The sequence below is a fragment of the Rhinatrema bivittatum genome, chromosome 2 (genome assembly GCF_901001135.1).
Source record: "Rhinatrema bivittatum chromosome 2, aRhiBiv1.1, whole genome shotgun sequence".
Taxonomy (NCBI): domain Eukaryota; kingdom Metazoa; phylum Chordata; class Amphibia; order Gymnophiona; family Rhinatrematidae; genus Rhinatrema; species Rhinatrema bivittatum.
In genome coordinates this window covers 1,963,507-1,991,322 of record NC_042616.1, presented here as the reverse complement: position 1 = coordinate 1,991,322, position 27,816 = coordinate 1,963,507, and the positions used below count along the sequence as shown (strand labels likewise).

At 48.1% G+C, this 27,816-nt stretch overlaps 1 protein-coding gene across 1 annotated transcript in view; it reads left to right on the top strand.

Moving 5' to 3' along the window:
• The window catches only part of LOC115083430 (dynein regulatory complex protein 11-like), a 378,622-nt gene that overhangs the window by 161,675 nt on the left and 189,131 nt on the right, over window positions 1-27,816 (top strand). The window contains exons 10-11 of the mRNA XM_029587237.1: window positions 8,916-9,022; window positions 24,530-24,637. Of these exons, the coding sequence (XP_029443097.1) occupies window positions 8,916-9,022; window positions 24,530-24,637 (215 nt within the window). The remainder of the gene's footprint in view (window positions 1-8,915; window positions 9,023-24,529; window positions 24,638-27,816) is intronic.

The following is a 27,816-nucleotide window of genomic DNA, read 5'->3' as shown; positions in this document are numbered from 1 at the left end:
TTTCTCTTAGCATTTCACTGTCCGTCTAACCATCTTGACCAGGTGGACGGTAGTATACCCCTATCTCTATAGTCTTCCCCGACACACAAGGGATTTCTACCCATAAAGATTCAATTTTGTATTTAGTCTCATGCAGGATGTTTATCCTGTTGGACTCTATGCCATCCCGGACATAAAGCACCACACCGCCTCCCGGGTGCTCCTCTCTGTCATTGCAATATAATTTGTACCCCGGTATAGCACTGTCCCATTGGTTGTCCTCCTTCCACCATGTCTCTGAGATGCCAATTAAGTCTATGTCATCATTTACTGCTATACATTCTAATTCTCCCATCTTACTTCTTAGACTTCTGGCATTAGCATACAAACATTTCAAAGTTTGTTTTTTGTTTGTATTAACAAAGTGCTTTTCAGTTGTCAGGGATAAATTGGAATCTTTTAGCTCAGATGATTCTTTACTTATAAGCACATAGATTATTTTTCTTATAATTGGAACCTCACTGTCGGGATGCCCTAACTCTAAGACATGATTTAATGGGACACAGTCAACATGGATTTACCCAAGGGAAGTCTTGCCTAACAAATCTTCATTTTTTTGAAGGGGTTAATAAACATGTGGATAAAGGTGAACCAGTAGATGTAGTGTATTTGGATTTTCAGAAGGCGTTTGACAAAGTTCCTCATGAGAGGCTTCTACGAAAACTAAAAAGTCATGGGATAGGAGGCGATGTCCTTTCGTGGATTACAAACTGGTTAAAAGAAAGGAAACAGAGAGTAGGATTAAATGGTCAATTTTCTCAGTGGAAAAGAGTAAACAGTGGAGTGCCTCAGGGATCTGTACTTGGACCGGTGCTTTTCAATATATATATAAATGATCTGGAAAGGAATACGACGAGTGAGATAATCAAATTTGCGGATAATACAAAATTATTCAGGGTAGTTAAATCACAAGCAGACTGTGCTACATTACAGGAGGACCTTGCAAGACTGGAAGATTGGGCATCCAAATGGCAGATGAAATTTAATGTGGACAAGTGCAAGGTGATGCATATAGGGAAAAATAACCCTTGCTGTAGTTACACGATGTTAGGTTCCATATTAGGAGCTACCACCCAGGAAAAAGATCTAGGCATCATAGTGGATAATACTTTAAAATCGTCGGCTCAGTGTGCTGCAGCAGTCAAAAAAGCAAACAGAATGTTAGGAATTATTAGGAAGGGAATGGTTAATAGAACGGAAAATGTCATAATGCCTCTATATCGCTCCATGGTGAGACCACACCTTGAATACTGTGTACAATTCTGGTCGCTGCATCTCAAAAAAGATATAGTTGCGATGGAGAAGGTACAGAGAAGGGCAACCAAAATGATAAAGGGGATGGAACAGCTTCCCTATGAGGAAAGGCTGAAGAGATTAGGGCTGTTCAGCTTGGAGAAGAGACGGCTGAGGGGGGATATGATAGAGGTCTTTAAGATCATGAGAGGTCTTGAACGAGTAGATGTGACTCTGTTATTTTCACTTTCGAATAATAGAAGGACTAGGGGGCACTCCATGAAGTTAGCAAGTAACACATTTAAGACTAATCGGCGAAAATTCTTTTTCACTCAACGCACAATAAAGCTCTGGAATTTGTTGCCAGAGGAGGTGGTTAGTGCAGTTAGTGTAGCTGGGTTCAAAAAAGGTTTGGATAGGTTCTTGGAGGAGAAGTCCATTAATGGCTATTAATCAAGTTTACTTAGGGAATAGCCACTGCTATTAATTGCTTCAGTAGCATGGGATCTTCTTAGTGTTTGGGTAATTGCCAGGTTCTTGTGGCCTGGTTTTGGCCTCTGCTGGAAACAGGATGCTGGGCTTGATGGACCCTTGGTCTGACCCAGCATGGCAATTTCTTATGTTCTTATCCTTTGAAGATACCTCTCTCCGAACCATGCGCTGCTGAGCGACTGTCGGCTTTCCCCTTTCTTCTAGTTTAAAAGCTGCTCTATCTCCTTTTTAAAGGTTAGCGCCAGCAGTCTGGTTCCACCCTGGTTAAGTTGGAGCCCATCCTTTTAAAAAAGACTCCCCCTTCCCCAAAAGTTTACCCAGATTCCTAACAAAACTGAATCCCTCTTCCTTTTACCATCGTCTCATCCACGCATTGAGACTCTGGAGCTCTGCCTGCCTCTGGGGACCTGCGCATAGAAAGCCAATCATGGGGCATCCCGTGGGCAGCAAAAGTAACAATACCCCTTCCTCAAGCCTCTTCTCTTTGGCTTCAGAGGAGACAAAGCTACTTCTTTACCAACTGGGGGCTCAGGGGTCCAGCACAGGATCTGGAGTTACTTTGCTTTCGGGACTGAAGAACCAAGGCTGAAGGCTTAGATGAAGCATCAGTTGAAGACTTGGATAAAAACAAGACTGAAGACTTGAGCAAAGTTAAGGCTGAAAATTTGGGCAAGGACTGAGGCTGGTCCTGGTCAATAAGACAAAGATTTTTTTGGCAGGAAGAACAATACAGTTTTGAATTCACATAAGAATAGGTCATACATTGGAGCGGAGGAACAACAGTTTTGAATTCATGTAAGACCAGGACATACATTGGAGCGACAAGGCTGGTACTTCAGCTGAGCTTTTTAGAATCGAAGACGTGGCGACAAGGAAGAAACGATACAATGCTCCTGGCAAGATGGATCCCATTGGTCACTCTGTAAGATGCTCCAGTCAGTGATATGGTTGATGGAATCTGAGGAAGGAAGTACAAGTACAAGAGGTCTGGATGCTTTCGATAACACATAGAACTGAAGGGTCTTTTGGTGAGGCCTGATCTGCATCATAATGGGTAAGGAAGCTGTGGTCCCACGACTAGGTAGAGGTTCTCCATAGACAAATGAAATGACATGGGGGTGGTCAAACTGGTAGTAGGGGAACCACATTGTGAGTATGAGCCCCTTTTGCCGTGATGCAGTTGGTGCAATCTCATAGGCTGAGCTCTAAGGTTTGCGCCTTTAGCAGGTGAATGAAGCTTAGTGCAGGTCAGATTATAACAGAGTCCAAGAGTCTATACCAAGACACAGTTGAGGTTGAAGACTTGACAGAGGCAAGGCTGATGGCTTAAGACAAGGCTAATGGCATGAGTCAAGGCTGATGATTTGCACGCGGTGATGCTGGAGACTGAAGCGGAGCTGAAATCTGGAACAGGCTGAAGACTGAAGCGGAGCAGAAAACTGAAGCAGAACAAGGCTGAAGCTGAAGACTGGAGTGAAGCAAGGCTGGAACTGAAGACTGGAGTGAAGCAAAGCTGGAGCTGAAGACTGGAGCAGAGCAAGGCTGGAACTGAAGGCTAGAGCGGAGCAAGGCTGGAGTTGAAAACTGGAGCAGAGCAAGGCTGGAGCTGAAGACTGGAGTGGAGCAGCAGACTAGGAACAAAGCTTGTAGACAAACCTGAATGAGACTGGCAAGCTTGAAGACAAGAACAAGACTGGCAGACAATCTTTGCTGAGGTGCTGAAGGAGTGTCCGAGGCAGATTTAATTAGGACAGGAATGATGACCTCACCAGGGAGCACCATGGAGGATTGTCCGCCATGGGCTCTTTAAATTGAGTAGTGTCAGGGCGCGCACATACTAGAGAAGACAGCGACATCCTGTCATGGTAAATACACACAAGAAGAAGAAATGTTTTGCAATACTTTTGTTTCACATTTATTTATACTAACACATATTAGACGCCTATCTAACAATTAAAATCTCTCTAACACACACATTACACATAAAATCATATTTATGCTTCACTCATTGTAATTTCAAAAAGTATTTTAAGCAATATCAGTCACTAATTCATAAAGAGTATTTAGAGACTGAGAAAACAATTGTATCAGTCTATAGATCCAATTATATCAGTCCTTAAGTCCTACAAAGATCTTTGTTTCACCCCCTTTATCTTGGGGGCTTCCTCAGGGACGGACTCAACGTACAAAATTCGTCAAAAGTATCTTGAATAGAGGGAAGAAAATCCAGTGGAATAAAGTTGATCATGCTATTCCTGTCAAAAATATGACTTCTTCAGTCGTTCAAACTCGATAAATCTTCATATTCACAAGATAATTTCCAATACACCGGGTATTCCTAACTGTTTCCAAAGGATTTCTCCAATAAATTTCTTCACCGGATCAAGATGTCACACTGCGGCAGAATTCGCCAACCAATCTCACATACCACAAACCTTCCAGTATATATCGAAATTCCAAGTTACCATCTGAATCACCCAAAGCTCAAATGGAGATACATAATATATCCATCAGTTATTCAAAAGGGTACAATCAATTCACCATATCCATATAGTTCTTAAAGTACCGAATTCCGGATGTTAATTCACCATCCGGAACTGACGTGTTCCCATTGTTTGAAAGGATTTTCTTCCCTCTATTCAAGATACTTTTGACGAATTTTGTACGTTGAGTCTGTCCCTGAGGAAGCCCCCAAGATAAAGGGGGTGAAACAAAGATCTTTGTAGGACTTAAGGACTGATATAATTGGATCTACAGACTGATACAATTGTTTTCTCAGTCTTTAAATACTCTTTATGAATTAGTGACTGATATTGCTTAAAATACTTTTTGAAATTACGAGTGAAGCATAAATATGATTTTATGTGTAATGTGTGTGTATGAGGGTGTGTGTGTGTGTTAGAGAGATTTTAATTGTTAGACAGGCGTCTAATATGTGTTAGTATAAATAAATGTGAAACAAAAGTATTGCAAAACATGTCTTCTTCTTGTGTGTATTTACGTATTACGATAAAGAAGAGGTTGTGACTTTGACCCTTTGTGTTACTATACCGAATGTTGGAATTGGTGGCAGCATCCCGCCACATGGAGAATACCAGCAGTATTTTCCTGCTGTATGAAACGGCAGTGTCGGGCTGGCAGCATCAGGGTAAGTGAAGCTGCTCATGGAGCCATCCTGCGGACAGCGAATGTAACACACAGTTTGCCATGGCACATTTCATGCAGTGTCACCTTGATTGTCCTTGTTGGCCGCAGGTTCTGCAGATACTTCACAGTCATTAGTGCCTGTCCCAGAATTTGACAGGAAGATTAGTGTCCAGCAACATTCTCCTTGCCAATTCCATATAAGAACATAAGACTTACCATACTGGGTCAGAACAAAGGTCCATCAAGCTCAGTATTTTATTTCCAGCAGTGGCCAATCCAGGTCACATGTACCCGGCAGGCTTCCATGGGATAAGTAGATTCCAAGTTGCTTATCTCAGGGACATCAGTGTATGGATCGTCCCCTTGGCTATTCTGTTCTGATTGAGCGTATTGGGCACTATAGTCTGATACTTGATTGCTTGTCGCTTTAGGTTTGCTCACATTGCTTTGTCCACGTACTCTCCTTCATTGTCCATATTGATGGTTCCAGGCCTTCGGTGGAATTTGTGGCTCATCGCTGCCTCGTACTCTGTTAGTTTCTCAAGTGTTTCACTTTTGTGTGTCAGGAGGCAGGTCTTTCTGTACCTGGGGCAATGATCAATAAAGGTCAGGAAGTAGGGATCGCAGTCTTCCTTGATGCGCACAGATCACTGTGGATTAGTTCCAGTGGCTGACTTGCTCTGCATGGTTCGCTTTGCCTTTCAGACATCATATATATGTCAGTGTCTCTGTGCACAGGAATATCTTTAAACCCACTGTCATTTATTCACCCAGCAAGTCAAGCATCTGGACCCCAGCCCTTTGTACCTTGTGTGCATGCAGTTTTGGTGTGAGGTTGGGCAACTGCTTCGGTTTTCTCATTTGTGCAGGTGATTTGGCACCTGCAAACCCTTGTGCCACTATGCTTGTCCCCTTCTTAATTGTGTATCTGTTGTTCCAAAGGAGGCCAGTGAAGCCATTGTTTCTCAGACATCTCACTGACAATAAGCCACCTTTTCAATTCTGGCATGTGCAGCACACTTTCATGAGTATTCTGTATCATGAGCTGCACGTTTCCCTTCCTCATCACAGGGATGCATCTTCCATCTGCTAAATACACTTTATCTTTCACGTTGTAATCTTATGTCTGCGATGACATTTTTATTACATCTTCTTTGGCTTCTTACTCTGGAATCAGTGTACCAATCTCTTATAATCACTTCCCTCAGGGAGTTTAAAGCTACAACTCCAAAGCAATTCAGCATTTCTCTAGTTGCTTGCACTCTTACCTTCTTCTATTGCCTTAGCCGATTACCGATTGCTATCAGGTTTACAGGCTGGGCAATTGATCCTAATGTGACCCATCTCTTTGCAATGATAACATTGCTTGGACTGTGGCTGTGCTCCCTCTGTCTAGCTAGGTCTACTTGCCTATAGGCTTTACCCTGTGCTGTGTGAGGAATTGTTTGCTCTTCTGGGCTGCCTTGGTACATCAACCCACTTCTCCTGCAGAAAGTACAGTTTGAAAATCCTTTGAGTCATTTTTCCCCTCGCCCTTGCAGGGCTGCCTCATGATGCTTATGATCCTTGCCTTTGTTGCCTTTAGTTTTTTATTTCTGCAAACAAACTCATCTAAGAGTCTGCCTTTCGCATAGTCCATAGTTAGTTCATGTTCAGGTCTAGTCTGAAGTACATTTTTGAGTGCATCGTATGTATCTGGCAAGCTACTCAATAATATTGCAATCACATGACCATCTTTCACATCTTTTCTCATGCACTTCAATTTCTTTGTGATTTCTGGCTTGGTATTAACATGTGCTACCACTTCTTGGAATTCTTTCAGTCTTAAAATTTATTCGTTACGAAGCAGAAAGGGTTTGCTGTTTAAATTATACCTTTCATGTAAACTTTTCAAACTTTCCCACATCTGTCACATGGTGTGTGCAGCAGGGACACCCGTGCCTCCAGGAAAAACACTAACTGTGAATCTGAAATGAGTCAGAGCTCTTGCGTGGCAGCCTGTAAGAATTATTTACGTGGGAAATTGGGATAGAAAGAAATAAACATTATGAGGTCCATATTCACAGGCATTTAGCCAGATAACTTACAAGTTATCTGGCTAAATGCCGATTTTTAAATATTTTAGGCTCTTATCCAGCTAAACTTTAGATGGATACCGTTGTAGTGTAGGCATTTCTGGGAGGAGTTAGGTTATCTGTATAACTTGTATGGTTAACTCTGATATTTAGAATTAGCCAATTAACATACGGCTAACTCTGGTTATGCCATAGAGCAGGCCTAAAGTTAGCTAGATGAACTTATCTGGCTGTCATTAAGATAGTCATCTATTGAATATACTACCAAACGGACCGATACAGTAAAAGTCGCCATCTCCTGTGCGCGCAATTCTGTATTCAAATGAGGGCCCACGGCAAAAAGAGGCGCTAGGGACACTAGCGCGTCCCTAGCGCCTCTTTTTGGACAGGAGCGCGGCGGCTGTCAGCGGGATTGACAGCCGACGCTCAATTTTGCCGGCGTCGGTTCTCAAACCCGCTGACAGCCACGGGCTCGGAAACCGGACGCCGGCAAAATTGAGCGTCCGGTTTTCAACCCGCGAGCCGATTTCAAAATTTTTTATTTTTTTTTAACTTTTTTTAAGTTTTTGTATCGCCATGATATTAAGTCGGAGGGTGCACAGAAAAGCAGTAAAAACTGCTTTTCTGTGCACTTTCCTGGTGCCCGGAGAAATTAACGCCTACCTTTGGGTAGGCGCTAATTTCTGAAAGTAAAATGTGTGGCTTGGCTGCACATTTTGCTTTCTGAATCGCGCGGGAATACCTAATAGGGCATCAACGTGCATTTGCATGTTGCGGGCGCTATTAGGTTCGGGGGGAGGGGTTTGGATGCGCGTTTTCGACACGCTATTACCCCTTACTGAATAAGGGGTAAAGCTAGCGTGGAGCGCACTGTACTGTGTCGGCCTGAAAGTTAGCTGGATAAGTTTATCCAGCTATCTTTTCAATCAGGCCATATTACCCCCTTTACACACAACTGCATGGTTCTGTGCTGGGATATAACCAGCCCAACAGGCAAGGAGAAACATGGACATTCAGCTTGCTAGTACAGGTTATCTCCTGTCTAAAAGCCCTTGCAGACCCTCTCCTCCCACCTAGTGCCAGCTGACATGACTGGGGATGGTATTAACTCTGCTGTCTGTACTGGAGGATTTCTTTCTGCTATCAGTCATCCAGCACCTGTTATATAAGATGAGTGTGCTGGGTGTGCAATGAGGGTGCCTCTGCCACACTGGATGCAGTGAGAGTGCTCTGGCCATGCCCTGAGGGTGTCTCTGCCACACTGGATGCTATGAGAGTGCTCTAGCCATGCCCTGAGGGTGTCTCTGCCCCACTGGATATAGTGAGAGTGCTCTAGGTGTGCACTGAAGGTTTCTCTGCCCCACTGGATGCAGTAAGAGTGCTCTAGGTGTGCAATGAGGGTGACTCTGCCCCCACTGGATGCAGTGAGAGTGTGCTGGGTGTGCACTGAGGGTGTCTCTGCCTCCACTGGATGCAGTGAGATTTCTCTGGGTGTGCACTGAGGGTGTCTCTGCCTCCACTGGATGCAGTGAGTGTACTCTGGGTGTGCATTGAGGGTGTCTATCCCCACTGGATGCAGTGAGAGTGCTCTGAGTGTGCAATGAGGGCGTCTCTGCCACACTGGATGCAGTGAGAGTACTCTGGGTGTGCAATGACGGTGTCTCTGCCACACTGGATTCAGTGAGAGTACTCTGGGTGTTCACTGAGGGTGTCTCTGCCCCACTGGATGCAATGAGAGTACTCTGGGTGTGCAATGACGGTGTCTCTGCCACACTGGATGCAGTGAGAGTACTCTGGGTGTGCACTGAGGGGTTCTCTGCCCCACTGGATGCAGTGAGAGTACTCTGGGTGTGCACTGAGTGTGTCTCTATGTCTCTTGGATGAGATGAGAACTGTTCTGCATATGTAGTGAGAATATTTTTCTTTCAGAAACCTGGAGGCATCGAGACGAGTCCAAAAATTTAAACCAGACCTTTGATGCTGAGCTAGTTAAAGAAGAAAAGCGAAAAGAGGTGGAAGAAGAAATCAGAATTCAGGTGAGAGAATGAGGTGGAGGAGAGGCAGAAAAAACCCCACACATGGGAAAAGCAGTGGCTGAGGAGTAGCAGCTTGTGAGATGTCTGAGGCGAGCTGTGCGGAGAGACCGTCCTGAAACCTCAGACTTCAGTGACGGGGGCTAGGCCAGGTGTCTGTGGACAACTGCCTCACTAGTTTTGGTGGCTGTGGGGGGGGGGGATTATTACAAAATTTTGGTGTAGCCCCTGCTTTGGAGCTTTTAACCAAACAGTGCAGGGAGTCACACTCAGTCCCAGGCATGAGTCCCTGCACGCAGCCCCGGGGCCGTGGGGGAGGGTAGCCCCGTGAGTGCACCTCTGCACTGAGTCTGTAGGGCGTTGCACTGTCCCTGTGAAATAGCCATGGTGCACAGTCGCGTGCGCTCTTCATAACTAAAGAGTTTTACCGAACGTTACCAGCTGGCACCAGAACGTTTGCTTCCTGTGACTTCCATAAATCCCCCTCAGTCTCAGTCCCAGTGCCCCTCAGGATGGCCAGCACTACGTTTCCCTCTACTCTCAGGTAGTGCAAGGCCTGGCTGCTTGTAGGGTAAAGATGTTCCTGTCTCGAACGGGTCTCCCTTTCCAAGGTAAAAAAAAAATACCTGCGGTCACCCCGATGTCCTCCCGGACTCAGAATTCTCATTCCCTGTAACGTACCCGGATCAGTCCAGACTCCTGGGTTTTGCCTCCCCTCCAGCAGGTGGAGACAGAGAATTTTTCACAAACTCTGCCCTGTACCCTGTGGTGCCACCTACAGTCCCTCAGTATTTCTGTATTCCTCTGTCTCCAGCAGAGAGCGGAGGTGCCACCTACAGTCCCTCAGTATTTCTGTATTCCTCTGTCTCCAGCAGATGGTGGAGGTGCCACCTACAGTCTCTCAGTATTTCTGTATTCCTCTGTCTCCAGCAGATGGTGGAGGTGCCACCTACAGTCCCTCAGTTTTTCTGTATTCCTCTGTCTCCAGCAGAGAGCGGAGGTGCCACCTACAGTCCCTCAGTATTTCTGTATTCCTCTGTCTCCAGCAGAGAGCGGAGGTGCCACCTACAGTCCCTCAGTATTTCTGTATTCCTCTGTCTCCAGCAGATGGTGGAGGTGCCACCTACAGTCCCTCAGTATTTCTGTATTCCTCTGTCTCCAGCAGATGGTGGAGGTGCCACCTACAGTCCCTCGGTATTTCTGTATTCCTCTGTCTCCAGCAGAGAGCGGAGGTGCCACCTACAGTCTCTCAGTATTTCTGTATTCCTCTGTCTCCAGCAGATGGTGGAGGTGCCACCTACAGTCCCTCAGTATTTCTGTATTCCTCTGTCTCCAGCAGATGATGGAGGTGCCAAATACAGTCCCTCAGTATTTCTGTATTCCTCCGTCTCCAGCAGATGGTGGAGGTGCCACCTACAGTCCCTCGGTATTTCTGTATTCCTCTGTCTCCAGCAGAGAGCGGAGGTGCCACCTACAGTCCCTCAGTATTTCTGTATTCCTCTGTCTCCAGCAGATGGTGGAGGTGCCACCTACAGTCCCTCAGTATTTCTGTATTCCTCCGTCTCCAGCAGATGGTGGAGGTGCCACCTACAGTCCCTCGGTATTTCTGTATTCCTCCGTCTCCAGCAGATGGTGGAGGTGCCACCTACAGTCCCTCGGTATTTCTGTATTCCTCCGTCTCCAGCAGATGGTGAAGGTGCCACCTACAGTCCCTCAGTATTTCTGTATTCCTCCGTCTCCAGCAGATGGTGAAGGTGCCACCTACAGTCCCTCAGTATTTCTGTATTCCTCCGTCTCCAGCAGATGGTGGAGGTGCCACCTACAGTCCCTCAGTATTTCTGTATTCCTCCGTCTCCAGCAGATGGTGGAGGTGCCACCTACAGTCCCTCGGTATTTCTGTATTCCTCTGTCTCCAGCAGATGGTGGAGGTGCCACCTACAGTCCCTCGGTATTTCTGTATTCCTCTGTCTCCAGCAGATGATGGAGGTGCCACCTACAGTCCCTCAGTATTTCTGTATTCCTCCGTCTCCAGCAGATGGTGGAGGTGCCACCTACAGTCCCTCGGTATTTCTGTATTCCTCCGTCTCCAGCAGATGGTGGAGGTGCCACCTACAGTCCCTCGGTATTTCTGTATTCCTCCGTCTCCAGCAGATGGTGGAGGTGCCACCTACAGTCCCTCAGTATTTCTGTATTCCTCTGTCTCCAGCAGATGGTGAAGGTGCCACCTACAGTCCCTCGGTATTTCTGTATTCCTTCGTCTCCAGCAGAGGGTGGAGGTGCCACCTACAGTCCCTCAGTATTTCTGTATTCCTCTGTCTCCTGCAAGTCTCTCTCTCTCTCTCCCCTCCACCAGTCCATCCTGCAAGTCTCTCTCTCTCTCCCAGTCCATCCCCCAGTCTCTCTCCCTCCACCAGTCCATCCTGCAAGACTCTCTCTCTCTCTCCCCTCCACCAGTCCACCCTGCAAGTCTCTCTCTCTCTCTTTCCCCCCCACCAGCCCACCCTGCAAGAGTCTCTCTTTCCCAGTCCATCCCTTCCAATCTTTCTCTCTCCTCTCCTCCACCAGTCCATCCTGCAAGTCTCTCTCTCTCTCTCTCCCCTCCACCAGTCCATCCTGCAAGTCTCTCTCTCTCTTTCCCAGTCCATCCCCTCCAATCTCTCTATTTCTCCCCTCCACCAGTCCATCCTGCAAGTCTCGCTCTCTCTCTCCCCTCCACCAGTCCACCCTGCAAGTCTCTCTCTCTCTCTTTCCCAGTCTATCCCCACCCCCAATCTCTCTCTCCCTCCCCTCCACCAGTCCACCCTGCAAGTCTCACTCTCTCTCTTTTCCCCTCCACCAGTCCACCCTGCAAGTCTCTCTCTCTTTTTCCCAGTCCATCCCCACCCCTAATCTCTCTCTCTCTCCCCTCCACCAGTCCACCCTGCAAGACTCTCTCTCTCTTTCCCAGTCCACCCTCAATCTCTCCCTCTCCCACCAGTCCACCCTGCAAGTCTCTCTCTCTCTCTTTCCCAGTCCATCCCCTCCAATCTCTCTCTCTCTCTCCCCTCCACCAGTCTACCCTGCAAGTCTCTCTCTCTCTCGTTCCCAGTCCATCCCTCCAAATCTCTCTCTCTCTTTCCTAGTCCATCCCCCCAATCTCTTTCTCTCTCTCTCTCTCCCCTCCACCAGTCCACCCTGCAAGTCTCTCTCTCTCTCTTTCCCAGTCTATCCCCACCCCCAATCTCTCTCTCTCCCTCCCCTCCACCAGTCCACCCTGCAAGTCTCACTCTCTCTCTTTCCCATCCACCAGTCCACCCTGCAAGTCTCTCTCTCTTTTTCCCAGTCCATCCCCACCCCTAATCTCTCTCTCCCTCCCCTCCACCAGTCCACCCTGCAAGTCTCTCTCTCTCTCTTTCCCAGTCCATCCCCTCCAATCTCTCTCTCTCTCTCTCCCCTCCACCAGTCTACCCTGCAAGTCTCTCTCTCTCTTTCCCAGTCCACCCCCAATCTCTCACTCTCTCCCCTCCACCAGTCGACCCTGCAAGTCTCTCTCTCTCTTTCCTAGTCCATCCCTCAATCTCTCTCTGTCTCTCCCCTCCACCAGTCCACCCTACAAGTCTCTCTCTCTCTCTCTTTCCCAGTCCATCCCCCCAATCTCTCTCTCTCCCCTCCAGCAGTCCACCCTGCAAGTCTCTCTCTCTTTTTCCCCAGTCCATCCCCACCCCCAATCTCTCTCTCCCTCCCCTCCACCAGTCCACCCTGCAAGTCTCTCTCTCTCTCTTTCCCCTCCACCAGTCCACCCTGCAAGTCTCTCTCTCTCTTTCCCAGTCCATCCCCACCCCCAGTCTCTCTCTCCCTCCCCTCCACCAGTCCACCCTGCAAATCTCTCTCTCTCTCTTTCCCAGTCCACCCCCAATCTCTCCCTCTCCCCTCCACCAGTCCACCCTGCAAGTCTCTCTCTCTCTCTTTCCCAGTCCACCCCCAATCTCTCACTCTCTCCCCTCCACCAGTCGACCCTGCAAGTCTCTCTATCCTGTCCATCCCTCCCAATCTCTCTCTCTCTTTCCTAGGCCATCCCCACCAATCTCTCTCTCTCCCCCTCCACCAGTCCATCCCCTTCAGTCTCTCCCTTTCTACCAGTCTATCCCCATCAATCTCTCTCTCTCTCTCCCCCCTCCACCAGTCCATTCCCACCAATCTCTCTCTTTCCCCCCTCCACCAATCCACCCTGCAAGTTTCTCTCTCTCTTTCCTAGTCCATCCCCCCAATCTCTCTCTCTCTCTTTCCTCCCTCCACCAGTCCCTCCTGCAAGTCTCTCTCTCTCTCTCTCCTAGGCCATCCCCCCAATCTCTCTTTCTGTCCCCTCCACCAGTCCACCCTGCAAGTCTCTATCTCTCTCTTTCAGTCCATCCCCACAAATCTCTCTCTCTCTCCCCTCCCACCAGTCCATCCTGCAAGTCTCTCTCTCTCTCCTAGTCCATCCCCCAATCTCGCTCTCTTCCCCCCACCAGTCCATCCCCACCAATCTCTCTCTCTCTCTTTCCCCCTCCACCAGTCCATCCCCTTCAATCTCTCCCTCTCTACCAGTCCAACCCCACCAATCTCTCTCTGTCCCCCTCCACCAGTCCATCCCCACCAATCTCTCTCTCTCTCCCCCCACCAGTCCATCCCCACCAAGCTCTCTCTCTCCCCATCAACCAATGCATCCCCTTCAGTCTCTCACTCTCTACCAGTCCATTCCCACCAATCTCTCTCTCCCCCTCCACCAGTCCATCCCCTTCAGTCTCTCCCTCTCTACCAGTCTATTCCCACCAATCTTTCTCTCTCTCCCCTCCACCAGTCCATCCCCACCAATCTCTCGCTCTCTCCTCCTCCACCAGTCTATCCCCTTCAGTCTCTCTCTCTCTCTCCCCCTCCACCAGTCCATCCCCTTCAGTCTCTCTCTCTCTCTCTCCCCTCCACCAGTCCATCCCCTTCAGTCTCACTCTCTCTCTGCCAGTCCATCTCCACCAATCTCTCTCTCTCCTCGTCCACCAGTCCATCCCCTTCAGTCTCTCCGTCTCTACCAGTCCATTCCCACCAATCTCTCTCTCTCTCCCCCTCCACCAGTCCATCCCCACCAATCTCTCCCTCCCCCCTCCACCAGTCCATACCCTTCAGTCTCTCTCTCTCCCCCCTCCACCAGTCCATCCCCTTCAGTCTCTCCCTCTCCCCCCCCCCCACCAGTCCATCCCCACCAATCTCTCTCTCTTCTCCTCCACCAGTCTATCTCCACCAATCTCTCCTTCCCCCCCCCTCCACCAGTCCATCTCCACCAATCTCTCTCTTCTCCTCCACCAGTCTCTCTATCTCCCTTCACCAGTCCATTTCCACCAGGTTTCTCGCTCTCTCTCAGAACATTTCTAGCAATCTGTCTCTCCCTCCACCAGTCCATCCCTGCCAGTCAGTCTCTCTCTTTCTCTCTCCACCATTCTCTCTCCCACCTCTCTCTCTCTCCCATTTCATTCCCCCAGTCGTTCCAGATCCAGCTCTGTGGGTACCTATAGCGACTACATAAGTTGCTGAATATGAGTACATTCTTCCGTATTTATTGAGGCACTTCGCAATTATATTTTTCTGTTTGCATCAGTAAGCGTTTTTTAAATGATTATTATATATTATGAACGAGCCTGGTGTGCCTGTAATTATTTCTTTTCTATATACGGCACATAGCTGCAGGTAAAAATGAAAGGGAAGCCCGTGGGAGGTCTGCAGAAATGTCTTAGCTTGTAAAGGGGTCCACGCTCCCAAAAAGGTTGGGACCCCCTGACTCTAGCCCAAGAGATGCAGGTATTGAAGTCCAGGGAGGGCAGGACTATTCCTTCCTGGTGAGAGCGGTTTCAGGGTGGAGGTGCTGGAGAGAGCAGAAGCACCGGGACGGTAACTTCAACGCCGGCGCGAGGGCGCATATCTGCACGCTCACATTTCGTAACCTGTGCACGCATATTGCACGCTTGTTATGTAACAGCCTGGCCACGTGCACATGTGAGCGCAGATCCCACTTCCCTGTACGTACCCGGATCAGTCCAGACCATGGGTTGAGCCTCCTGTCCAGCAGATGGAGACAGAGAAAAACTGAAAGGGTCTCCTATATCAGGACAGAGCCTATCCTGCAGCCCTTCAGTGTTTGTCTGTCTCCAGCAGATGGATTAGCTCACCCTGCGGTTCCCTGATCTTGGCTAGTTTGGGGTACTTTCTCTCAAAGGATCAAGCAAGTACTGTTAATTTGTTCGGGTTTATTAAAAAAAAAAAAAAAAAAAGGAATTGTCTCTGTTTAGTTTCTCAGGAGGCAGCACTGTCTCCACGCTCTTGAGGGGTTTAGAGGGGCTTGGCCCCTTGTGTTGACATAGCCTAAGCCCCTGTTCCCGGTGATCCTGTTGGAGGTGAAACTGGTGGTCCAGTCACCCCCCCCCCCCCCTCTCCTGGCTGCCTTTCTTTGTTCAGGAAAGCCCCTTTCCCCACAGTTCCCTCAGGGAGTCTGTATGGCTCTGCTTCCAAATTTATGAAATGAAAAAAAACCCCCACCTTCACAAGCCTGCCTATTTTTCACTTCGGGGGCCGGCAGCCAGGGTGGTGTTGGAAGAGGAGCGCGCAGGGTTCGGCCTTCTGCCTCCGCTCCTCCCGGCAGCAAAGTTCAGTTATCAGCTGTCTTTTTTCCTTCAGATCGCGGCTCCTCGTCAGCGAGAATGCCGCGATCACACTGCTGCCCGGCTTGTGGTGAGCCCTCGACGCGTATCTCGCGCGAGGGGCTCGGTTCCTCATGTTTGCCGGGGGGGGGGGGGGGGGGTGAAGGTCCCTCTCCGGCAGCGCGGTCAAATCCAGCCCGGGGTCGCTCCTCACAACGTGTGGCCAGGCCGTTCCCGGGTCGGCAAACCGCGGGAACGGCGGACGTCTTGGGGGTTTCAGCAGCTCCCGATTTGGAGCTGCTCAGCGCAGACGATCCAAAGTTTTTGGAGTCTCCCCCCGATTTGAGCCCTGTGCGGCCCCATGACGTGGTCCCTGATCCCCCCCTCCCCCACCTGCAAGTCTAGGCCTCGTTTTTCATCGGAATTTGTGCTTCTCATGCACAGATCCTATCTGGCCAGCTTGCAGGAGGAGGAGGACCCTTCACCAGGTCCCCTGCCAGCCAAACTTCCGCGGCTAGCCCCCCCCCCACTCGCTCCTGCGGCTCTGGATGTGCAGGGGTCTGTCCGGGTGCGGGTGATCCCGGGGCCCCCCTTTTCCCGAACCCTCCAGCGCCTCTGGGGACCCCCGATCCAGATCTGAATCTGGACCTGGCGGAGACGCTCCCCCCTCTGGAAGGGGATGACCCCAGAGTTCTCCGTTTATTTCAGAAAGAAGAGTTAGAACCCATCATTCCTTTTGTCCTTCAGGAGATAGGGATTGAGGGGCCCCCGGCGGATACTCTTACGGCCGCGCTGCCAAAGCATATGGACCCGGTCCTGGCGGGACTCAAGGCAACGTCTTGTGCTTTTCCTTTTCATCCTATGCACAAATTGCTGCTCCTCCAGGAATGGGAGGCTCGGGAGAGCCATGGACAAACTTTATCCGCTCCCGGAGGAATGCTTGGAAATGCTGAAAATTCCCACGGTGGATTCGTTAGTCTCCGCGGTGATTAAGCACACCACTATTCCGGTGGTGGGTGCTACGGCATTGAACGACGTACAGGATTGCAAGCTCAAATTCCACCTTAAGCATATCTTCGAGGTGCGGGCCTTGGGAGTTCGGGCAACTATTTGCAGCATTCTCATGCAGCGGGCAGGCCTTAGGTGGGTTCAGCAATTACTTAGCACCCAGAACCTCCCATCCGCAGAGGCGGAGCAGGTGAACGGTTGGAAGGCGTCATTACGTATGGGGCGGATGCTCTGTACGATCTTCTCCGCGTCCAGGCGAAAGCGATGGCTTCGGCGGTTTCCGCCAGAAGGCTCCTCTGGTTATGCAATTGGTCAGCGGACCCATCGTCCAAGGCGCGGTTGGGCACTCTGCCTTTTAAAGGTAAGTTGCTCTTTGGCGAGGACCTTGAGCAGCTCATTAATTCCTTGGGTGAGAACAAGGTTCATAAGCTGCCGGAGGACCGACCAAAACAATCCTAAGCTTTTGTGCCTTCCCGTTTCTGGTTTCGGGGCCAACATAGATATATGGCTCGAGGGCATGGTGCTTCTTCTAGGGGTTACCCTTCCAGGTCTCAGTCTTGGTCTCAGCCCTTTCGAGGTCACCGGCCCTTCCGTGAGGGGGCATCTCAGCGTACCACCCCAAAGCCCGCTTCCCAATGAGATTCGGTCGACCCATTCCTCCGTTCCCAATCTAGGGGGTCGCCTCTCCGTATTTTTCGAGGAATGGGTCAAGATCACGTCGGACCAGTGGGTTCTCGAGATTATCCGAGACGGTTACGCTTTAGAATTTTCTCGAGATCTGCCGGACCTCTATGTAGTCTCTCCTTGCAGATGTCTGAAGCGGGATGCGGTGGCCCAAACCCTTACCAGGCTCCAGCAGCTGGGCGCCATTGTCCCAGTTCCAGCGGAAGAGCTTGGTGCTGGCCAGTATTCCATCTACTTCATAGTACCAAAGAAGGAAGACACCTTTCGCCCGATCTTGGACCTCAAAAGGGTCAACTGGGCCCTCAAGGTACCTCATTTTCATATGGAGACCCTGAGGGCAGTCATAGCAGCTGTTCATCCCGGCGAATACCTGGCCTCTCTTGACCTAACAGAGGCGTACTTACACATCCCAATTCGCTCCGAACACCAGAAGTACCTCCGCTTCCATGTTCTGGGCCAGCATTTTCAGTTCCGGGCGCTCCCCTTCGGTCACGCCACCAAGCTGCGCACCTTCACCAAGGTCATGGTGGTGGTGGCGGTGGCTCTCCGCCACGAAGGAGTCTTGGTCCATCCTTATCTGGACAACTGGCTCGTGAGGGCCAAGTCGGAGGTTTTCTGCAGGCAGGCGGTCGACCGGGTTCTAGCTGTTCTTACCTCTCTCGGGTGGATAGTCAACTTCCCCAAAAGCCATCTCCAGCCTTCCCAGGTGTTGGAATTTCTGGGGGCCTGCTTCGATACTCGGGTCGGCAAGGTGTTTCTGCCCCGTGCTCAGGCACTCAAGCTCATCGACCAGGTGCGTAACCTTATCTCGCTCCCAACAGCGTGGGACTACCTCCAGGTCCTGGGGACTATGGCCTCCACCATTGACCTAATCCCCTGGGCTTTTGCACATATACAACCGTTACAGAGAGCTTTTCTATCCCGCTGTTGGAAAAGTTTCAAATGGTTCTTTCGTTTTCAGCCTCTATCATCGCCGACATACAGTGGTGGCTTTAATTTCCACATCTTCTGAGGGGAATGCCTCTTCGGACTCCACAGTGGATCATAGTCACTACGGATGCCAGTCTCTCCGGCTGGGGAGCAGTCTGTCAGTCTCAGACCATGCAGGGATACTGGTCTCCATCCAATCCCGTTGGCACATCAATTGGCTGGAAGCCCGGGCGGTTCACCTGGCCCTACAGGAGTTTTTGCCCCTGCTCTGAGGCAAGGCGGTGAGGGTCCTCTCCGACAAGTCCACTACGGTAGCTTATATCAACCGACAAGGAGGCACTCTGAGTCGCCTGGTGGACCTGGAAGCCAGCCGGCTCCTTCCCTGGGCGGAGCGTCACCTGGATTGCCTGGCGGCCTCCCACAAAGCGGGCAAGGAGAATGTGCAAGCCAATTTCCTCAGTCACCAGTGCCTCGATCTGGGAGAGTGGGAGCTCTCGGACGAAGCAATGGGATTGATCATCAGCAGGTGGGGTCCCCCGCACCTGGACCTCATGGCGACTTGCACAATTCCAAAGCCTCCGCTGGAGGGAACACTGTTCGGAGGGAGTGGATGCTCTCGCTCTCCCCTGGCCCTCGGATGTCCTCCTCTACGTGTTTCCTCCATGGTCTCTCGTGGGAAAAGTGCTCCAAAGAATAGAACTTCACAAGGGGCCGGTCATCCTGGTAGCTCCCGAATGGCCCCGCAGGCCATGGTTCACGGATCTGGTCAACCTGGAGTCGGACGCCCCTCTTCGTCTTGGCTATCTTTCTCATCTGCTTCGACAGGGTCCCGTATTTTTCGACCAGGCGGATCGCTTTTGTCTAGCGGCCTGGCTTTTGAACGGAGACATCTGAGGCGTAAAGGCTATAAGGAAGAGGTGATTACCACTCTCCTGCGGGCGCGTAAGCCATCTACTTCTTTGGCTTATGTTCGCGTTTGGAAAGTCTTTGAGAATGTCTGTTCTGAATCTGGTGTCTCGGTGCGTTCGGCACCGGTCTCCGTGGTTCTTTCCTTTCTTCAGAAAGGCCTCTCCAAAGGTCTTTCCTTCAATTTGTTGCATGTCCAAGTGTCCGCTCTCGGTTCTCTTCTCGGTCGATTGAAGGGCACACCTTGGCATCTCACCTGGACGTTGCTTGGTTCCTGAAGGGCACCAAATACTTGAGGCCCCCGTCCGTCCCACATGTCCGTCCTGGAATCTCAATTTAGTCCTCCGGGCTCTCTGTGTGGCTCCGTTCGAACTTCTCCGTTGGGCTACTGTAAAGGATGTTATGCTTAAGGCGGTTTTCTTAGTTTCTATTTGTTCCGCTCGTCGTGTTTTGGAGATTCAAGCGCTGTCCTGTCGGGAGCCCTTTCTGCGTTTTTCGGATTCGGGAGTCTCTCTCAAAACTGTTCCTTCCTTTTTGCCGAAGGTCGTTTCTTCCTTCCATGTTAATCAGTCGGTGGAGCTTCCTGCATTCTCTGCGGAGGATATCGCAGGTCCCGATGGGGGTGATCTTCACTGGCTTGATGTGAAACGTGTGTTAATCCGTTATCTTCAAGTCACCAATGACTTTCGAATCTCCGATCATCTTTTTGTCCTCTGGAGTGGTCCAAATAGGGGAAAACAGGCTTCTAGGACTACTATTGCTCGGTGGCTGAAGGAAGCGATTGCCTCGGCTTATCTTTGCCGGGGCCGGTCAGTTCCTGAGGGCTTGAAGGCTCACTCCTTGCGTTCTCAGGCTACTTCGTGGGCGGAGAGTTGGCGGGTCTCTCCGCAAGAAATCTGCAGGGCCGCTACATGGACATCCCTGCATACCTTTGCTCGGTATTACCATCTAGATGTGCATGCACCGGTCTTTGGTTCTTTTGGGCTACAATGCTTCGAGCGAGACTGTCTCGGTCCCACCCGGTTTAGGGAAGCTTTGGTACATCCCACGGTCTGGACTGATCTTGGTATGTACAGGGAAAGGAAAATTGGTTCTTACCTGTTAATTTTCATTCCTGTAGTACCATGGATCAGTCCAGACGCCCTTCCCTGGTTTCTTTCTTTTCTACCATCAGATCGAAGCTTTTCCTACAGGTCTCTGGATGAATATAACCTATAACATAATGAGAACTAAACTTAACACCTCATACTACAATGCACTCATTCCAATTTTGACCTCTCCCATCACTCAAATTTTAGGATTAATGACATTCTCAATCCTTCTTCTGAACACACAATCCCTACTAAAAAAAGCCACATTATTAGGTGATATTCTTTCCGATGAGTCCCCCGACATATGTGCAATCACAGAGACCTGGCTAAAAAGCACAGATGTCTCCATAATTAATCAACTACCAACGGATTTATACAATATTTTCTCTATCCCAAGACCTAAAAAGAAAGGAGGTGGACTCCTCCTAGCCGCTAAAAAGAAATACAATCTCACCCTCCAACCCACCTTACCTCTTCACAAGATTGAAATTGGTCTCTTTAAATCAAAAGACCTACAAATTTGTTTAATCTATGCCCTCCCCCCCCCCCCCCCCCCCCGGCATCTTGGAAAAAAACCCTTCACCTCTGACTGAATACATTACCAAACACATTGACATCAGCATAGCTGCCATCATCCTAGGAGATCTAAACCTCCATTTTGACCGTTCCCCACTTACTCCGGCATGTGAAGCCACACTCTCTACTCTAAATGCCCTCGGATTTAAACAAATGGTCTCGGGCCCAACACACAAGGCAGGACACACCCTGGATGTTATATTTACAAACTCACTATTACGCTCTGACCACCCCCTATGCACCCCCATACCTTGGTCAGACCACTACCGAGTCGACACACGTTGCTCTTTCAACTGCAACCCCCACAAGCCACTCCCGAAGAAAAAAACCATAAATTTCAGAAAAAAATGCAAAACTGAAGACATCATTGATGCGCTTACCAAGGATCTCCATAAATTAGACCTCATTGATGCTGACTCCGCCTGTTCCTCTTGGCATCAGCTTACCAGCAACATTGCAAATCGACTGTGCCCACTACTAACGAAAGAGATCTGCTCCGAGAAGAAAGATAAAAAACCCTGGTACACCACAGACATCAGAATAATGAAACTCGAACTCCGTAAACTGGAAAAGAAATGGCGTAGAAACCAAGATCCAGCACAACTACAAAAATACAAAGCTCTTCTCCACCAGTATCGTAAAACAACAGACGAAGCCAAGAAAAACTATTATACAGCAAGAATCCATCAATATCAGTTCAACCCGCGTGCCCTCTTCCAATATGTCTCTAGCTTAATTACCCCAACTACAAACATCAACCCAGACAATGAGGACGGAAACAAATGTGAGAAGCTAGCTACATATTTCCACGACAAGGTGGCTAATATCATGGCTCGCTTTTCCTCTCCCTCTCCACCAGTATCCCTACCGACCACCTACACTAAGATCACCTCAGCTACACTCTCAAACTTCGAAACATCAACAGCATCAGAAATTGAAGCGATCCTCAAAAAAATTAAACCAGCCATGCACCCGATTGATATCATGCCAACAAAAACACTCCTCTCCATTCCTACCAGGATAGCCTCTCCCATTGCTAACATTATTAACAAATCTATATCGTCTGGTGTTTTCCCAACACAACTCAAGCACGCAATTATAAAGCCTACGCTCAAAAAATCTGACCTGGACCCCTCAGAACCTGCCAACTATCGTCCAGTCTCGAACCTCCCATTCTTGTCCAAAATCATAGAGAAAGTCATCAACAAGCAACTCACCGACTTTCTAGACGAAAATCAATTACTATTCCCATCACAATATGGTTTCCGTAAGAACCATAGTACAGAAACCCTTCTAGTGTCTCTCTCTGATTCAATACTTAAAACCCTCGATAATGGTCATTCTTACTTACTGGCTCTTCTTGATATTTCTTCTGCATTTGACACTGTCAACCACAATACCCTCCTTGCCCGCCTCTCACAAATTGGCATCGCTGGCACTGCCCTATGCTGGCTCCAATCATTTCTGAAGGACAGGACATACAGTGTCAAAATGGACTGCCATGTTTCGAAACCCAGAAAAGTAACACAAGGTGTTCCACAAGGATCATCTCTCTCCTACACACTTTTCAACATATACCTATCCCCTCTCTGTCAACTTCTGGTGAAACTGGATCTTCCACATTTCATATATGCAGATGATGTACAGATCCTCATCCCCATCAACGATTCCCTATCTAACGCTCTAAAAATTTGGGATGCGGCTCTTATAGAAATAAAAAAACTACTTACTGAGAACTTCCTAGCAATCAACACTACGAAAACAGAGCTACTCATCATCTCACCTCACAATAACATCTCCGCTAACCCTACTCTACCTTCACCATCGGACTCCCTCAATTTACAGCAAGTCCGCAGCCTTGGCGTGATCATTGATAATCACTTCTCCTTAAAGAATTTCATCACGGCCACAATCAAAAACGGTTTCTTCAAGCTACATACTCTAAAAAGAATTAAACCACTTCTACATCCACATGTCTTCCGGACAGTGTTACAAGCTACAATATTGTCAAAACTGGACTACTGTAATGCCATATTACTAGGTCTCCCCAAAAACACAATACAACCATTACAGATGCTACAAAATGCTGCTGCACGCCTACTCACTAACTCTCACCGCCATGAACACATTACACCTGTTCTCATGTTCCTTCACTGGCTTCCTGTAGCATCTAGAATCTTATTCAAAGTTCTCATCCTCATACATAAATCGATCCATAACCAAGATATGCAATGGTTCTCCGATCATTTTATTTTCCGCACATCAAACAGACCAATAAGAAAAATGCACCAAGCCAAACTCACCTCTTCTACAATTAAACACATCAAGCACGTCGCTACAAGAGACCGCACATTCACTATTGCCGGGACCAACATCTGGAACAAAATGCCCACAGACCTGCGTCTTGAACCCTGCCATAAGAAATTTAAGCAAAACCTCAAAACATGGCTGTTCGAACAAGCTTACACTCAATGATCCTCTCCTCTTCTGAAATGCCGATCTCTTTTCCTGTTCTCCCTGAATCATTGCTACATGCCGATTTTTATCATTCTCACTGCTAATATTGACTTTATTGGTCTCTGAACTACCATTTATTATTAGACTTGCCATTAACTAGGGAATATGATCTCCATTGGATTATTGTATTTGTTTTTATTTTGGTGTTATTTTGATATATATCATGTGCACTTTATTTCAATTTGTCTGTAAAGCCTGTTGCTGAATTATTGTTTATTGTAAACCGAGGTGATGTTTTTAATGTGCCGCGGTATATAAAAAAAAAATCACTAAACAAATAAATAAATAAATCATTCTCTCATACGGAAGCATCTGTATTGATGACCAAGGATAGGCAAGAGCGCTATTTTACAGAGTCCATTCCTTGTTGATTCCTTGTTGATAATTGTTTTGTTTGTTACTTATTTGAGTCTTGTTTACTTGCTTATCTATTTTCGGGGTTATCTTAGTTCTTATCTGCTTTGACAATGGTTATACTGAAGGGCTGCAGGGTAGGCTCTGTCCTGATATAGGATACCCTTTTCAGTTTTAGTCTGTCTCCATCTGCTGGGCAGGAGGCTCAACCCATGGGCTGGACTGATCCGTAGTACTAAAGGAACGAAAATTAACAGGTAAGAACTAATTTTCCTTTCTGCCCCATAAATCAGGGGGATTTTAAAAGGGGCCGTGCCGATGCCATTCCATCCCTGGTTCACCCCGTTAAGAGGTAAGTCCTCCAACCCCCTTGGTTTGATAGCCTTTACTCCCCCCAGTTAGCCCCAATCCTTAAAACCTCACAGATCTGCCCATCTGATTCCATAAATTTTAACTTTACACGGCACCCACAGCGGAAGTTACGCAGCGGGGGGGCCTCGGTGCGTACAGGTCACGTCCGTATTTATGCGCACATCTAAGGTCCACGCCCCAAAATGACCACACCCCGCCCCCTTTTAAAAAACTTTCTAGGTGTGCTCACTGTGGGAGATAAGGACAGTCTCAGCGGCTTTTAAAATCTGCTCAGTGCACGTGAGCCCAACGTGTCGGCCTTTTAAAATTCACCTCTAAGAAACGTACAGTCCTTCTCTGCTGTCGTACTCTACATTTCTGTGTATGAGATGCTACTGCCACTAGTGAGTGCGGTGCGGTGATTTCCTCATTCATTTGCTTGTCTTTAGGTGGATGAGCTCATGCGAGAGGAGCTGCAGAAGCTGAAGATGGCCGTGGACAGAGATATGGGCATCGCAAAGAAGGGCAAGGGGAAGGGAAAGGGAAAGAAAGGCAAGGTGAGCATTACCCACTCTCTTACCTCTCCTCAGAAAGTGAAAATAGGCAAAGCAGGGTGGAACAGACTGAGCCACACACAGGCGTGCACAGGCACCTGCTGGGGTTACTACAGTGCAACAGCTCCTCCCTGTACTGAAACATGGCATGACCTGCCCTGCTGGATTGGAATGCTCTCACCGTGTCTCCTGGCATATCCTGCTGGGTGATGTCACCCATGCATTGACGTATGGCATATCCTGCTGGGTGATATCATCCTCGCATTGACGTGTGGCATACCTTGCTGGGTGATATCATCCTTGCATTGACGTGTAGCATACCTTGCTGGGTGATATCACCCATGCATTGACATATGGCATATCCTGCTGGTGATGTCATCCTTGCATTGACATGTGGCATATCCTGCTGGGTGATATCATCCTTGCATTGACGTGTGCCATTCCTTGCTGGGTGGTGTCATCCTTGCATTGATGTGTGGCATATCCTGCTGGGTGATATCATCCTTGCATTGACGTGTGCCATTCCTTGCTGGGTGATGTCATCCTTGCATTGACGTGTGCCATTCCTTGCTGGGTGATGTCATCCTTGCATTGACGTGTAGCATACCTTGCTGGGTGATGTCATCCTTGCATTGACGTGTGGCATACCTTTCTGGGTGATATCATCCTTGCATTGATGTGTTGCATACCTTGCTGGTGATGTCATCCTTGCATTGACGTGTGGCATACCTTGCTGGGTGATGTCATCTTTGCATTGATGTGTGGCATACCTTGCTGGGTGATGTCATCCTTGCATTGATTTTTGGCGTACCTTGTTGGATGGTGTCATCCTTGCATTGACTTGTGACATATCTTGCTGGGTGATGTCACCCTTGCATTGATTTTTGGCACACTTTGCTTAGGTGATGGCATCCTTGCATTGACTTGTGGGAGAGCTTGTTGGGTGGTGTCATCTTTGCATTGACTTGTGGCAGAGCTTGTTGGATGGTGTCATCCTTGCATTCACTTGTGGCAGTTTGTTGGGTGGTGTCATCCTTGCATTGACTTGTGGCAGAGCTTGTTGAGTGGTGTCATCCTTGCATTGACTTGTGGCATACCTTGCTGGATGATGTCATCCTTGCATTGACGTGTGGCATATCTTGCTGGGTGGTGTCATCCTCGCATTGACTTGTGGCATATCTTGCTGGGTGGTGTCATACTCGCATTGACTTGTGGCAGAGCTTGTTGGATGGTGTCATCCTTGCATTGACATGTGGCAGAGCTTGTTGGGTGGTGTCATCCTTGCATTGACGTGTGGCAGAGCTTGTTGGGTGGTTTCATCCTTGCATTGACTTGTGGCAGAGCTTGTTGGGTGGTGTCATCCTTGCATTCACTTGTGGCAGAGCTTGTTGGGTGGTATTATCCTTGCACTGACTTGTAGCATACCTGTTGGGTTGAAGCTGTCTCGTGGTGCGTTCTGCTGGGTGAGAGTGATCGCATTGTCTCCATTGCAGGCTTTTTTTCTCTTAAATGGTTACCCCCTCTCATTTAGGAAGAAAATCTCCAAAATAGAAATCAGTTAGTGATTTTGAATAATATACTATTAATCCTGATTTTAGTGATTGACTAATTTTAGTCTTGTTGCTGGTCATTCACAAATGAACAAAAAGTACTTAATTATCAATTTAAAAAAATTGGGGGTCCATATTCCTAAACATTTAGGTAGATTATTCAGAAGTTGTCTGGCTAAATTTTCACTGGTTAATAAGTTAGGGTATTCCAGTGAGCCGGCTAACTCTAAAGTTCAAAGTCAAGTCGGGTCGGGCCAAAGAACTCTCATAAAGTTACTGCACTTACCCAGATAAGAGCGGCTTATCAAGCCAGGCTTTAGCAGCTTGCCATAGGCAGTGTACACACCAGTCTCTCTTTGCTGTTCAGATGCTATTGGCTCACACACACACACACACACACATATATGCATACATATAGATATATATATAGTAAGAGAAATATACCAGACAACCAACATTAATTGGTACATGCTACACTAATGAATATCTATACCCCCTTGCGCCCGCCGACCCCCCGATTTTATAACGTGTGCACCTGCGCGCGCATGTTATAAAATCGGGCGTCCATGTGTGCGCGCCAGGTAGCACGGCGCACAAGGACGCACACGCACTTCTCTGAAAATCTACCCCATAGTGTCAATATCAAAAGTATTGGCTTGTATGTATTACACATTTATTTAAATGCATACGATTAAAAAGCTTGTATAATTGTATTGCTGAAAATAATCCTATAGATGATGCACACACCACACGCATACTCAGATCATGCGTAAATATCTCCTATCTAGGTAAACTAACAATTACCAAAACTTATATAAGGTTAAGAAACTCAGACAGAGGAACATATGTATATCACGTGATTATATAACCCAATGTTGAAATTCAGCTTTGAAGAACCCCCCAATAAGGATCCCCCATTTCACCTGTTTGCTTCTTCAGGGGGAATTTGAACATGGCGCCTCGTTCCTATTTCCTGCGAAACTAGCTGCCAGCTCCGGTACCGGTACCGGGAGGAAGGCACGTTTTACGATTTGCACAGCGGATTGTCAGGTTTTTTACAAAAAGGCGAAGATTGCAGAAGTCATGCTGTGAAGAGTCCACCAGTGAATACTTGTGCTCGCCATTAAGTGGAAACCTTTTATAATACTTATTGAAGGAGCTTTGATAAAATGGATCTTTGTGAAAGCGAACACACACATCTTTCATTTTTCTAATATTCTGTACACGGTGATTCTTATTGGCTTTTGCACCAATATAGTCTCTTTAAGACAAACATTGTAATCAGATTTAGTTGATGTTTGTCCATGTTCAAATTGTTTACTGCTGTACGATAACAGGTTAATTCTGCAGTGAATAAAGACAGGTTGCATGAGTGTTTTTTTTTCTTTTTTTCCATTTTGTTTCTAGTGCTCGCAGTTTGCGTTTTTGGATCAGCAAGGGGTATGAAAACCAGGGGGTAGTTTTGGTTCGGGTGGTATTATGCTTGTGTAGGGGTGCAATCTTATCCAAGGTGTTAGAGCAGTGTTCCAATTAATGATCAATTCTTTGGGATCATCCAGGGTATTATTATTAATAAGCGGTATAAAATTTTCTACGAATCATTCTAGATCAATGTATTTTCATTTCATTATA